General features: G+C 33.1%; 1 protein-coding gene across 1 annotated transcript in view; it reads left to right on the top strand.

Annotated features, from left to right (window-relative positions):
• LOC150094375 (hexokinase-2-like) overlaps positions 1-15,480 on the top strand; it is a 39,773-nt gene that overhangs the window by 10,173 nt on the left and 14,120 nt on the right. The window contains exons 2-8 of the mRNA XM_090411856.1: positions 3,003-3,165; positions 5,654-5,796; positions 6,113-6,188; positions 7,344-7,483; positions 8,944-9,043; positions 12,396-12,475; positions 14,555-14,667. Of these exons, the coding sequence (XP_090267982.1) occupies positions 3,003-3,165; positions 5,654-5,796; positions 6,113-6,188; positions 7,344-7,483; positions 8,944-9,043; positions 12,396-12,475; positions 14,555-14,667 (815 nt within the window). The remainder of the gene's footprint in view (positions 1-3,002; positions 3,166-5,653; positions 5,797-6,112; positions 6,189-7,343; positions 7,484-8,943; positions 9,044-12,395; positions 12,476-14,554; positions 14,668-15,480) is intronic.

Raw genomic sequence — 15,480 nt, 5'->3', positions numbered from 1 at the left:
ATCTACTTTTGCTAGTTTAGTAGCCTAATTCATCTAGCACGTGACGTGGTTTGCACGTCATCTTCACTGCTTTTCTTTCTTTGCCATTAATGTTCGAGAAAACGAAGTCCACTTTTTTGGTTATGGTGAAGTTTTGCATCGCAATGTTTTGGAACACATTTGATAAAGAACTGTCTAATTTTGGCCTTTTTTTTAAATACTGCAACCATTCCTATTCTTATGTACTAATAATAATTTAAAAAATAATTATTAATATTAATGATTAAATATTTATAATTATTTTACTAACCTCGATTTCATGCTGCATATGTATAGCACACATGATGGGACTGAGTTACGGTTAACTTGGGAATACTCTAAATTATTTTATTTTTTACGCAGCGAGAACGGTAAATTTCAGACTGGAAAAAGATTATAAAAAATCTCGAAATTATCGTGAAATATTTCTACTATTCCCGGAAATTTCACTCAGCAGTTATTGAACACTCCTAAATGGTTCAGCTTTAGATTCATTGTTATTCTTATTTTCTTACTCTTCGTTCATTTGTCCTATTGGTGTGTTTTGGGAGATAATCTCCGCACTTATTTTCTTGAAAAATGCAGTCTAACAGATCAAGTCAACGTTAATGTGTCTTCTTTCTCCTCAGCTTTTTTGCATGTTACGGTATCAACATAAAGAAAAAATTGCGAACAGTTTGAAGAAATATTAATACGAAAATAATTTTACTTGGATAAATTTTATTTTTAATTATATTGCGGATAAAATTTATTTTATTTATTTTTATTGTTCCTTTACTGCCTTTCTGTGAGCCAATCAGATTATTGTCCTTTTTTTTTTTTTTTAGGTGGAATACTGAAATGAATTTAAAATGAGCTTTTATGTAATTTTAAAGAGCATTTATGTAATTTATGTAATCTCTAATTCGAATTCACTTTTAGGAATTAACTAAGGAGATAGGGTCTATTCTCCTGCATTTTTTTTTAAAATCCCCATAACATGAAAATAGAGGACCCACGTGAATTAAGTGGCCCGGCTCTGGCTTAATAAGCGCTTAATTTTCCTTCATTTCTAACCTTATTACAATTGTAATGCTACTCAAACAGAAATTATCCATCACCCATCATTTATGGTATGCTCGTACGTGCGTTTTTAAACGTGTACACACGCGCGCTCTAAGAATAATTCAACTATATTTCTGAATTAATCTTTCATGCATGTTGGATTTCATTTCGTTGCTAGAGAAAATCATTTTGTTTTGTTTGGCTTTTTGACCAGTCGTACTCCATTCATGAAGGCTACAGTTTTACATTTGCCAGCGATCTTTGACTGACAATACCAATCATTACTGACAGTCTTAAGAGAAGCGGTGGCCTTTTAGTTTGAAATGGTTACGCGCACGGCATACTCAGCAATAAAAGAACCGCCCTGTTATTGACAAAAAAAAAAAAAAAAAAAAAAACATCTAGTCCTTGTTGTTATTGAAAACACGCATACGTGTTCTAATACAGACTTTCAAGTTGCCAATAAACAGGAGAAGTGGAGGGGGGTGGGGAATGATACATTGGTTGTTATTTTTGGCTCGATCTATATGAAATCATCGACTGGAATATTTGCGAGCTGGTTGCAAATTCGATATTTTTTCTTTGCGTGCGTGCGTGCGCGCGCGCGCGTGTGTGTGTTAATAATCGCTGTTGAAATTATAGCCAAGGCAGAGAAAATACTGGATTAAGACTAATTAGAATAAGATTTAAAACAAAATGATTGAAAGAGTCTCAGTAATGTAAATTTGAAGGAAGAAGAGACAAAGTTTGAAATTCTACAACAGAACCTTCTCTCTCTCTCTCTCGTGTGTGTGTGTGTGTGTGTGTGTGTGTCACGTTGAAAATTAAAGTGCTTTTTTTTAGTCCCTCAACTGTATCAAATATACTCAGACAATGACTTGATGTTCGTCTAGAAGCCACCAGAAGAAGAAGAGAAGAAAGAAAATAAAAAAAAAACGTTACCAAAATACTTTTTTTTTTATTAGTAACTAATTTTCAGTTCAATAAAAGTTTTTTTAAAAAACAATTTCGTTGTCAGTTATAATGTTATGAATGATCTCTGAAGAGCTTTTCTCTTTAACGATATCTTCTGAATCGTCATTTAATTAATCGCAAAAGAAATTCATGAATTAAAAAAATATATAGATAAGCCCAAATGTTAAATACGATATCTTAATACAACGATATTGTTTTCAACTTCATATCACTCTGTTGTAGTCCGATTCTGTTATAGTTCACTGTTGTTGTTGTAGATTGTAGTTTACGCGTGCTAATCCTATGTTCAGTTTCAGCCAGTGATCTCTGACTTATTCTCCGATTTTCACCTAAATTTTCTTTTTATAGAAATCATCAGTTACAGCTTCAGCTATTTACTTCATGATCGTTTGTTTGTTGTACTTCTTGATTGATAATAACCAGGGTGTTTAACTCGTATGCGATTATACTAGATTTATAACAATTGCATACGAGTTGAAAATCTGGTTATTAACAAGACCATACAGGTTTCAAAGCCACTCACACGCCTACAAGCGCTACGCATGCGCGCTCAGACCAAGGTAAACTCCGAAAATATCTGAAATGTTTTAATTATTTATTTTAGATGGGTCTCATAGCAGAATGCATTCATACCAGTAAATAAGAAAAACTTGTCATGTTCTGCGTGAACATGGCTTCTTCTCTCATTCTTTCAGCTTAGATTTCTCCATAGGACTATCACTCTGGGCCACTAAAAAGGACATTAAAAAATCTTAATTTTTCTAACACCGTGGCTGGTCAGCCAAAGATTATTATTATTACTTGGACCAGATGTATTCAGAACAACAAACTTTTACTGTTTTACATTTTCCATAAAAAAAGTTTACTTTGCATGTTTTTTTACTCCTAATAAAAAATAAGAAAAAAAACTCTGAACCGAATTCTATTAAAAAATAAATTTACTATTTCAATATTTCTGTAAACAGGTAGAAGCAATTATTCAAAGGTTGATTCTTCAACCGGAAACTATCCAGAAAATCCGTGATGTCTTCGAATCTGAAATGGAGCTTGGATTAAGTCGGAATCGAAACAAAGAGTCTTCTCTTCAAATGGAAAATACCTTTATTCCACAGCTACCCAATGGAAAAGGTAAAGAGAACATATAATAATAATGTACATGATATTGCGAAAAGTATTGGAATACCTGAGGAACACAGACAACTATCAAATTATTACGTTTTAATACGAGATATATGTTGGATCACTTTTGGCCTCAGTCTGCATGATAGACTTTTTTTACTTTGGAGAAGTTTCATTGGAAATTAATTTCCATTTTTCACACATCGTAACTTGCGGTTTCTGTCACTAATGCTGGCCTCCATGAGACAGTTTTCCTCATATGTCGTTCCACCTCATCCTACAAGTGTTTAATTGAGTTTAGATCGGTACTGATTAGTCCATTAGAGGAGGATTGTTATCTTCAAACCATAATTAGACATTTTTGTCTGACAGGATTATCTTGAACGGATATGGCTCTTCATAATAAAATTCCATAAGTTCAACATTATCCAGAACGTGTTATACTTCTCAGTTCCTAGAAGTATTGATAAAGAAAACAGAAGACCAATTTAGCACCACGAAAAACACTATCATTTGTTGGGCTGTAGCCAGATTTAGGTTCTCTTGTCCGATGAACACAGACTATAGCGGGATTCATTGCTTCAAAGTATAGTACGCCCACAAATACAAGACCCTTCGACACTTCTGCGCATGTTAACAGAAGGAGAATCCATTCCGATAATAGGGTAATCAACCATATTGTGGGATGTGCTGTTTATTATTACACGTCGGAAAATTAACTTGTCTCTTATGATCATTGTAGTTTTTAAAGTGGTAACTATTTTACTTGTATAACAGTTGGAAAATTTTACCTATAAAGCACGTGATTTCGCATGTTGTTGGCCAATTCGTTCATCGGCTTATTTCTTTCTCCCCCTTCAACATGAATTGACTCTTCTTGGCAGTCTGCCAACGAGAGCTCTCCCTTCTGTGGTCGGACTAGTCGTTAGAGGTTTTTTTTTTTTTTTTCCAGTATATAAGTGTCATTGCTACCCCCTCTGAGCAGCAAGAGCTCCTCTTCTATGACGTTCAAGATCATAAGCTCTGCCTTGCATGTCAAGTTACTTTCAAGTGAATGTGATGTTTAATGACGTCTTTTTATATACACATCTTTTTAGCATGTCGTTTATCTCATTTGCATGTTTGAGTCGTGTATGATTCTGATAGGATGACCAGTACTTCTTTTGCAATACAGTATACTTACTAATGTGTATGAAAAATAAAATAAAGAATTATTTTCATGCCTCAAACTTGTGAATTGATTTTTGTAGTGATGAAAAGAATTGATATTATTTGTTTGTTTGTATTAATATTCTCGCCGATAGGATTATCAGATTTCAAAAATAAAGCGAAACTTGTAACTCATTAAGAAGAGAGAGAAAGAAGGATGGGGAACAAAAATAATTTCATCTATTCTGTGTCCATTTTTTTTTTTCAACACATCAGTTCTTTTTATAGAGCTGATGAACTCTATGAAACTCTATTAACGGGTTCTGAAGCTCAGTATTGTATACAGAAGGACATTTTTTAAATGACGTAATAATTTTAAAATTTAAAAAAGTACCCAAAGACGTTTTCCAGTTAATAAGGTACTTAATTATCTTTAATACATTAAAAAGCAATTTAAATTAAATTCTGAATTAATGGACTCCATATCAGCCATTCAAACAGATTCTGCAATCGTATTTTTAAACCGATATTTAATTCACACAATGTTTTATTTTCGTTATTAAAATATCTGGAAGCACGAGATGTTTCATGAGACAGGGAAGGAAAGGAAATGTTATGGGTGAGAACCGACTGCGTCTCTGAATAGTGGTTGATTATCGAAAGATAGTAGTAAATAGTTTAAATAACTATATTACTGCTATCGTTAACGTCTTAAAAAAAAGTGTGGCAAGATGTAAACGTCTGGCGAGTAATAAAATTTGAAGAGTGTGAATTTGGGAAAGTGATACTTTCATATTAGAAAGTCGCATCGTTTTTTTTTTTTTTTTTTAATTGAATTTTTCAAAGTAGAAACAGCAAATTAATATATTTCAAAATTTAAAAATATTAAAAAAAAAATCCAAAACAGGAGCTAAATTACCGAAGTTGGAAAAAAATGTAAATGCATTTATCTAGAAATGTATTGAAGGCAAAATGTATTGTATTTTTAACTCGTGTCTTACAATGAAGGGGAGGAGATGGACGGTCTCTGAAGCTCAGTATAAGGAAAGCTCAAAAATTATATCGGTTGACAGCACCTTAAGATGTCATCCAGTTAATAAGTACTTAATTTTTTTAAGACTTGAATCGGTACAAACTAAAAGTCAAAAATAATGAACTCCATATCAGCAATTCGAATAGACTCTGGATTTGCTACAGCTAGTCGAATGTCTTTTTAAATGATTTAAGTTGAAATACGCATTGTTTTAGGATAATCACTGAAGTATAATATAGTAAATTCATATTGCTTAAAATATCTTTATTTATATTTAATTTATTAAAATTCTATCGCCCATTTTATTTCACATAGAGAAAGGTGACTTCTTAGCCCTAGACCTTGGGGGTACTAATTTTAGAGTTATCCTTCTTCGACTTAATCCTGGTGATCCGGTGGATGCTCTTGTTACATATTACACCGTTCCAGAACCTCTGAGATTGGGGGAAGGAGAAAAGGTAGGCTCAGTAGAGACCAACTTATATTGATAAATTTCATGATCTCTTTGCTGAATGGAAAACAAGTGTGTGATAAACATAAATGAACTGTTCAATAGGAACGAAATTGAGGAAGATTTTATAAATCTTGTAGGAGAAATGGAACATTTCTCTTTTAATATACTGATTTTCATAAACCTATTAACAGCTCCTTGTTGAATATTAATAATTATTATTCATAAACTACTATCTGTTGTAAATATTAGCTGCATCTAAATGATAATGAACCACCAAATTTGGCATTCCTGTCAAGCGTTTTATTATTATTTTTATTTAGCTTTTTGACTTCCTTGCTGAATGCATTTGGGACTTCATGAAAAATAACAAGTTACTTGATAAGCATCTGCCTCTAGGTAAGTCTAACATTACCGTGTATTTGTTAATTTATGATAAACTAATGTACTGACAATTTCTACATTGTCACTAGCCTTGCTTTTTTTTTTTCATTTCTTAATGAAAATTTGTAAAAAAAAATATGATTATATTCACTCTAATCAAAGACGTTTAACAGTGAACAGAATTTTTCATTGCTGATTTTATTAAATTCGCCATGTAATTCAAAATACGCTCATTAATTAAAAATAATTTTCAGTTATTGTACTTACCTTCATTTAAGAAATATAAACAATAATAAACTCCATTTGATTGATGTTAAAACATATAAATTATAAATAAATCCCAAAGGGCTGTGGATTCAAATAGTTTCAAACAGATGTAAACAGGCTTGCTTCTGTTTGCCACTGAGTGGACATCAGTTATTAGCGAATATCGCGTTGGAATCCTCCATATTATGCAAAAATGATAAGTGAGTATTCACAAGGCATGAAATCATCATAGTATAATATATTCCAGTGAGTGCACAATAATTTTGCATAATTAATACATTTAAAGCAGTAAATACTTGCTTTAACCTGAAATTCATAATTTATGAGTTCTTACAATTCCCGAGAGATGGCAGTATATCTTGTTGCAATTTCCTTTTGTTTGTGGAACACGTTAGTGCGAATGATCCAAATGACAATAAAATTTGTCATCATCGTATTTTCATTTTTTTTTTTTTAATTCGTTTGAACTATAATTTATAAGGCGAATGTTGAATACAGAAATACATAATCCACTCTCGTACACATTTCACAAATTTTCTTTGCGCATTCGAGCACTTCAGCGCAAATCACTCAGTGTTTTCAGCTTATGGCCGAGTTATAAAATCATTCTTGCAGTTAGTTCTGCAAATTATATAATCGTTTCGATAGGGCAGTGATCGCAAAATATTGCGCAGATGTAAAGAGCTAAACCAAAGCTAGGTTTGAGACGTTGATTATTTCTGTTCTGGCATTTTTGTTGCAGGTAGATTGAAAATGGAAGCGTTAATAATATAAGATAAAAGAAATAAACATGAATATCATTTTTTATGCATTTAAATTAGATCACTTATTCAATGATAAAATTCTTTTATTTGTATATGATTTACAATCAATCTCGTGAACTATTTTGTACTCTTTTTACAGGTTTTTGTTTTTCATTCCCAATGACTCAGAAGGCTCTGGATGTAGGTATATTGGTGACATGGACAAAGAGTTTCAACTGTCCTGAAGTGGTTGGAAAGGATGCAGTAAAGATGCTGAATGATGCCATTCACAGAAGAGGAGTAAGCATGTAATCTGATAGTTTAGATTATTTAAAGTGTATGGGTACATTTGTACTAGTGTAGTTTCTCGATGCGAAATAAGGAATCTACGTCTGTTCAAATCAAACTTTGCAATATGTTACTTAATTTCTTATTTTATAGTTTTCTTTCCATTCTACATTTCATCTTATTTCAATGGCTTGTTCTCTACTTTCATAATTTTTCTTCTTTACACATGGATTATATGAATAATCTTATTGCGTCTTGGAAGCTTCTTCGAGCCTATATTTCATTTACACTGCTGGGAAACGAAATAATTTCTATTAAATTCATAAATGGAAAAAAAAAAAAGAAAGAAAGAAAAGAAAAAACACTGACATATATACATGTCTGTACTTGCGCGCGCGCGCGCGCGCGTGAGAGAGAGAGAGAGAGAGGCATCACAGTAATGATATGATAATTGAGATGTGTCATATGACGTTATTGCAATTAAATTAAGATGTAGGATCAGACATTCTATATCTCACATCATGCATTTTTTTTAAAGGAATCTAACACGCTTCTTCATTAACAATGTTATAATTTTTTTTGAAGTAGTGTGGAGCGTTTTTAGTCCAATATTTTTAGGAAACAGTGTAAATAAGTATTCTAGAAAAATTATTAATCATCATTTACAAATTCTAATGAAGTTTTCAGAGCATGTTCCTTATTATGCGCACATTTTCAGTTACACTATACTGTAAAAAAAAAAATAAAAATAAAAATAATTTTTTTTTTTCAAAGCTGCTTGTGATTCGTCACTTTGCGACTTTAGCAAACATGCATCCACTGCTCACTTTAATAATAATAATAATAATAATAATAATAATAATAATAATAATAATAATAATAATAATAATAATATTATTATTATTATTATTATTATTAATAATCCGAATTTCAGACCATGTATCACTATGACACATTCAGCCCTCCAATTAAATATAGCTCTCTTTCTTCAGAAAGGGTTATTATTTATGTGATGATAGAGTTGGTATCGTATTAATACGATACTAACTCTATCATCACACAAAACTTTGCTCTGGCATATACTCTTCGCAAAATTCGAATCGTTTTCCATAAAACATGATCACTCACTTTCAGAACCCTCTTTATCGTATTAATTTGAATATTTAGAACTTCTGGAACCCAATAAAACTACTGCTTAAGAGTAATTAATACTGTTTTACGTAAATTTTTCGAAAAATCAATGAGAAAATGATGTAAAATGCCGTGTATGATTTTCGGATTGTGCTCATTGTTAATAATGAGTGCATAATAAGTAGAGAAAACTCTGAGTATTATTGACATCTAAAAATATTCCTATTCTGCAAGTGACAGACCAGTTGTGATGACAAATAAGAAATTACTTGTCATCACAACTGGCATTCTTATGATGACTGTGTATTAAATTTTTTTTTTAAACTTTTTTTATTTTTCAGGATATAATGGTAGAGGTAGTTGCTGTTGTTAACGATACCACGGGGACGCTGATGAAAGGAGCGTTGGTTGACCCTAAGTGCGCCATTGGTTTAGTTTTGGGTAAGTTATTATTTATTTATTTCCATTTGTGTTCTTACAGAAAAGCTAATATGTTTAGTTGTAAATTGCATGTGCTCTTCTAGTCGGTTTCCTGTTTTGCAGAATTACAAATTTTTGGGAGGAAACACCCTGCCAAACTCCTTATGAGACCCGCTAATTCACCTTCATTTGAAATGTCCCAATAAAGGCTCTTCACGTCGCAGACTGGATTCAAACCCAATTCTTTCCATTGGACCTGACAAAAGTACATGTTCCGCCCTTCTTACAGAAAATAGTACACATGATGCTGATGAACGTTGAGCTGAGTAATCGTAGAGTTTCAATGACAAATAACAGATCATGTTTGGATGCTTATAAGTGGGAATGCACCTCAGTGATGCTAATATTTTGTTGCTTTGCTGGATTTTGGTGTATATGCTCGCATATATATACATATATATAGCAACTTTTTTGTTTATTTTGCATTTTTGATTTTTTTTTGGGGGGGGGAGGGGGCAGTTATTTTAATCGTATTGACTCTATAATTCGTTATGATAACTTTCATGGTAAAAAAAAAAAAATATATATATATATATATATAGAGAGAGAGAGAGAGAGAGAGAGAGAGCAGAAACATGCAGCACTACTGAATGCTCGTGCTGAATGCACTGTGCACTGCATGCTTCTGCAGTGCATCACAGGGAATGCTCAGACTTCAGTTCAAGCTTAGCTTCGGCAGTAACTATCTGCAAATCGCTATACTCGTACTCCCTCCAGGCACAATCTTTAGATTAAACAGCACCAGGACTATCGTCAGCTGATTAGGAATCCTCCAGAAGCGTTACCAACAGGTTCGGTTCTGTATCATCTAGCGGCTGACCAGCGGAAAATTTAATTATAAATTAATAATTTTGCTGCTATGCCCTTGAGAACGTACACATCAACCCTATTACCCGCACAGTATGTATGAAGAGAGAGGGACAGACACCGGAGACCCTAATCTGGAGTTGAAGTATGGTAATAGCCACTTCATGCCTTCAGTAAGCAGGGTGGCGATTTCACCAAACGATGAAAGTCTTCTACAACGTAAAGGTCTATTTGTGATTTCCTGCAACAAATTAGTAATCTATTAATAAAAAATATGATAAAAACGAATGCCACTGGTTTATCCAGATGCATCTGATACACACGGCAGCTTACCATAATGAACTCATTTACAGATATGTTCTCAGTATTACTAATTAAGATACTGCTGTTGTGTTCTATATATCACTATCTTTTTTGTACATTGGTAGAAAGTACCCTAGGGATATGAAACGTGAAGGATTCTTTATGGTAATAGAGATGCTACTTCAGCGCTGTATTCTAACAACAATACGGCATATATACTTTGTCCGAAACTTAGTTGATGTTGTTAGTTCTTATTTACATTAACTTGGTTGCTCTTTACTTGACATTAACTCGACATCTTCCACCAGAAGTGACGCAACTGCGATTTTTGTGCTGTCATCGCACTGCCGTGTTTCTCTTCACCGTTATCACTGTCCTGCCATGTATCATGTGTCACACAACACAGGCACATATTTAAATACTCTGTAATGATAAAAACAACGCAAATACTACAGCCGAGAACCCTGTATGATTGGGTGAATTCAGAGATTCATTTCGACTACTGTGCTTAATTAAGCTGAAGCTTGCCTGAAAATAAAACGAGATTAGATCAAGTGATAATGTGACAGAGAAATAATTACTGTCGGCTTCCGAGAAGCACAAACCAGACTGTCTCCCAGTGATGCCTTAATTATAAGAAAATTCTGCGAATAGCATGATCATCATTTACTGATTAGCGTACTGTCCACATTAACCCAAGATAAAATAATAAATATTGTAGTTTTGGATATTGCTGTATGAGAAAGCTTTAACATTATTCATCTAAGATAATGGGAGTTTGCATACGAATCAAAAAGTTGGTGTTCAAACTCAATTCTTAAACATTTCCAAATTTTAATTAAAACCGATTTTCCGTTTTTATAAATCTAATAACCGAAAAATGAAAAATCAATTAATATAAATTAAACAAAATTACCTATATCACAACAGCACATATACTCAAAGGATTCTTATATTTGAAAATTTCACATAAAGATTGAAAACAAAATTTGTGTCAAACTTGCCCAGTTTTAATTCCTCGTTCTTTATGCTATAGTAGGAACGAACGGCTGCAATAATAGTACAAAGAAATAAAGAATAAATTGAATGAGCGCATGCGTCAACATTATTATAGTCTAATACTCGTAGGTGCCATTAGACGTTAAAAATAGAAACTCAGACAAGAAGAGAAAAATATTTTTCATGCGTGGGGATATATATATATATATATATATATATATATATATATATATATATATACACACACACACGTTCATTTACCTGGATTGATTAATCCTAAAGCCATATGAAGTATTGCTAACTTTGCATTTGCCTAACATATCTCCTGAGTTTTCTTATATATATTGAGAACACATCTTAATAAATCATTGTAGCGTAGTTCAGTGGTTTATGTATAAAATGTAATAAAATAATTTTATCTAAATTACTTGTTATCATTGGTTTAGTAGGTGTACTGCAGTCGTAGTTTGAATGAAAGATTCGTCCTTCATCTGCTGTTGTTACTGTGCATAACTTCAGCAAGCCGATGCACTTTGATAACTATGATAGGTAGGATGAACGAAGTCTTTCGCCTTCGTCTCATAATGCATGTTCAACCACTATAACCATGTCCACTGCTTCATAATTACAAAGAAAGCATTTGGACACCAGCAGCTGACGTCCAGATGTTGTCTTAATAGTATGCTTCCTACAACTGCGAAGACAAAAAAGTTTTATGGTTGGCGATAAGCAGTAACGATATGGCTTGCGTAAATAATACTCCACTGCTTCCACTTAACTACCAAAAAAAAAAAAAAAAAAATTCCTCGAATGGTATTCGAATAAAAATAATTCTCACATGGCAATTGTGACGTGTGTAGTATTCAGACCACAGTTTTGTCATTTTTCTTTGTATGCATAGTACCAGGAAAATATTTTGTTAGTTTTTCAGAAGCCACACTGCAATATATATTTTAAATTCAAATTGAGCGTTGTAAATTAAAATTTTCTTCTATTACTGTACTAATGAATAAAACCAAAACCTAAAAGACCAATAATTACGATTTCAGAATTGAGAAATATTCTCATTGCTGAAACAACGTAGTAGTTATAGACATGTTGGATGCCTCATATTGCCGTTTAAAATGTCGTTATGTTCATATTTACGAAATAGATGAAAAAAAAAAAAAAGATATTACATGCAATACTTTTTTCTACCATATAGGAACCGGGTGTAATGCATGCTATCTGGAAAAGGTGGAACGAATAGAGAAGTGGGAAGGAGAGCATCCAGGAATCGAAGAGGTATTCTATTCTATTTTGCATATATTTCTTGTTCAATTTGTAAAAAATCACGAAACATTTAAAATCAATATTTTAAATTCATGGCATCTTTTACTCCATCTTATAAATTTCATTGATAATTGAAATTTCATTTAAAATGAAATTTATAAATGGAGGCCATTTTCAAGCAGGAATTTAAGAGTTTAGATCTCGTCTTTGTAGATTTGAATTCATGTCTTTTTTCCGCAGCCAAGTAACACTTGAAACTATTATTTATTAGGCTTAACGGTCTCTCAGGGCCAAAAGACGACTTTTCCTAAACTTAATTTCGCACACTTTGCCACTTTTCTCAGTGTTTGTGTTCTCTGTCTAGTTTTGCTTGGAAAAAATTTGAGATTTCGACTGAAAACTTTGTATAAGACTTGCTAACTCTTCTTCAGACCAATATACCCTTATAAAGATTCATCATGTTTAAATTGGCTTCAAATCCAGATGTTTCCAATAAACAACATCATCGCTATAGACTGCATTTCTGGCACTGCTACAGTTCATTATGGAAACTTGGTACCGAGTAATCAGTTTTAAAAGGACAAATGAGGTTTTATGGTAATTACAAAAGCTAGGTGGTATAGAATGGAAAACTAATTTTTAGACCAAAAATGTTTTTTTTTTTTTTTTTGTTCTTGTCACTTCAACGCTCTAGTGAGTAATGTGGTAATCACACCAGACATGAAAATCGTGTACACTATAAAACTTTAGCGAAGTAAACAAAAAATAAAATAAATAAAATAATATATATATACTTTTTTTAAAAAATTTCTTAATGTTTTAACTCAAATCCGCGCGGTTAGCCTAGTGGCTGTGCGTTTCGCAACCATATGCCTGAGGAAGGAGTATCCTAGGTTCGATTCTCGTCGACGACGTGAGGAACTTAAGGATCTTCCTCAGCCATAGCCAAATTAGCCGGTCTTGGGCGTGGATAGTAGGTTTTTTTTTCCCAGTTTATCCTGGGGTTTTTTCATCCCACAAACCAGGCAAATCTTGAGAACTCAACACTACAGGACATAGGATACACCGGCGCATAGAGCTGCAAACTTGAAACTTCTCATAAAAATTACAAAGCCTTCTTAAAACTAATCTCCTTACTGTTGGTATAATTTTCAGTTTTGATTTTTTTAAAAATGTGGATTTAAAGTCTTCAATTAATGCTAGAGGGAAATAATGAAGAAAAGGGAAAAAGAAATAATGAAAAGTGGGAAATAATAATAACTATAATAAACAGAAAAAGAATTATTATTTTTATGGCTATTTAGTCTATTTTTGTTTAGGAGTACCTCTTTTTTATAACGTCATTAGCTTTTTACTTAATTTTTAGGGCATTACTGATGTTTCAAAGTCAGATATATGAAGAATATATAGGAAGAATAATTCAGACATACCTTTGTAGGATGTTGCTGGTTGTCTTCTTATTCAGCGGCATCCGGTATGGCGACATGTATCTGCTGTTGAATTATGACTATCGGTGAGGCAAGAGGGTGTGAATTTTAAAAACCCTGGATTTTTTAAGGGTGGGCAGAGAATTTTTTGGGAGAGAGGTGAAAGATAGAATTTTTGGGGAAGGGGAAAGATATGATGGGAGAGGTTCAATGGCGGAATAACGGGGTGTGAGCCGTTTCGACAGTGAGTCGTCTTCGGGGCTCGTGTGAGGAAGGCAGAAGGTGTGGAGGAAAAGAATTTTTTTTTTCCCACAGAAGTTCTCTGTTTCATTCATCCGCTTGCTAATTTTGCTTCCCCCCTCCAAAAAAAAACTAAAATAATTAAAAATAAACAGGGAAAAGATTATAATTTTTAGACAAGAAAAAATAAGTATTTTCTCCGAAATAAGAGCATCAATAGTTCTTCTTCTTGGGAAAAGTTATTTCAACCTATTCTTAGGCTATTTTCGTACTTGCAACACTTTATTCATGTTGAAGCCTTCCACAACAAAGTATTTACGTGGAAGTAGAATGTAAATAAATAGTTTATTAATCGATTTAAATATTTATAAACATGAACTTGGACGTAAGTGTAGAGTTTCTTTTTTTTTTTTTTAACTCCTAGGTTGTGATGGACATCGAATGGGGAGCTTTTGGAGACAATGGAATCCTTGACTTCATAAAGACAGAATATGATAGGGCTGTAGACGCTCAGTCTCTCTTAGTTGGCTCATTTACGTAAGTTGATTATTTTACAACTCATAACCAAATCTAGAAATTTATCAAGCTGAAGTTATCTGACATCATGTATTCAAGAGAATTGAACTACTCAAATTTGTTTATAATCGAAAATTATAGTCGTTATATACACACACACACACACACACACACACACACACACACACACACACACACACACACACACACACACACACACACACACACACACACACACACACACACACACACACACACACACACACACACACACACACACTACTGATATAACAGCAGGAAAGAAAAGCCAAAGCAAGATAGTCACAATCACCCTGAGATTCGAACTAACAGCCTGTTGGTCGGAGGGAAAGTATGCTTAGAAAGTTTCTCACTTATACTGCTGATGCACACTTATACTAATTTGTCCTGCAATGCGCTATAATGCAACACCCACCGGACTTGCTCCATCTGACTTTTTCCCCTTCTTTTTTTTTCCTTTCACTACTAGCCACGTAATTTTGAAACGCATTCTTCTATGAAATTTTGTTCTTCTGTGCAATCTTAAACACGGAAAAAATTCATCCTTATATTCGTGGGTGGTCTGAAAAGTTCTCGGCCTAACAATGAAAAAACGAATTTATAATTTCAAAATTATTTTTATTTTTCAATATAATCTCCCTTAAGACTAATACATTTATTCCAGCGATGCTCTAGCGCCATTATTCCGTTCCCTGTAGTGGTTCTCAGTAAGATCTGCAAAATACCCCTCTACAGCTGCAATCACCTCTTGATTCGAAGAAAAAACGCTGACCAGCGAGGAAGAGTTTTAGTTTC

The sequence above is a fragment of the Typopeltis vanoorti genome, chromosome 22 (genome assembly GCF_054136105.1).
Source record: "Typopeltis vanoorti isolate ZY-2024b chromosome 22, IOZ_Tvanoo_1.0, whole genome shotgun sequence".
NCBI classification, from domain to species: Eukaryota; Metazoa; Arthropoda; class Arachnida; order Uropygi; family Thelyphonidae; genus Typopeltis; species Typopeltis vanoorti.
This window is presented reverse-complemented; position numbering and strand designations above follow the sequence as displayed.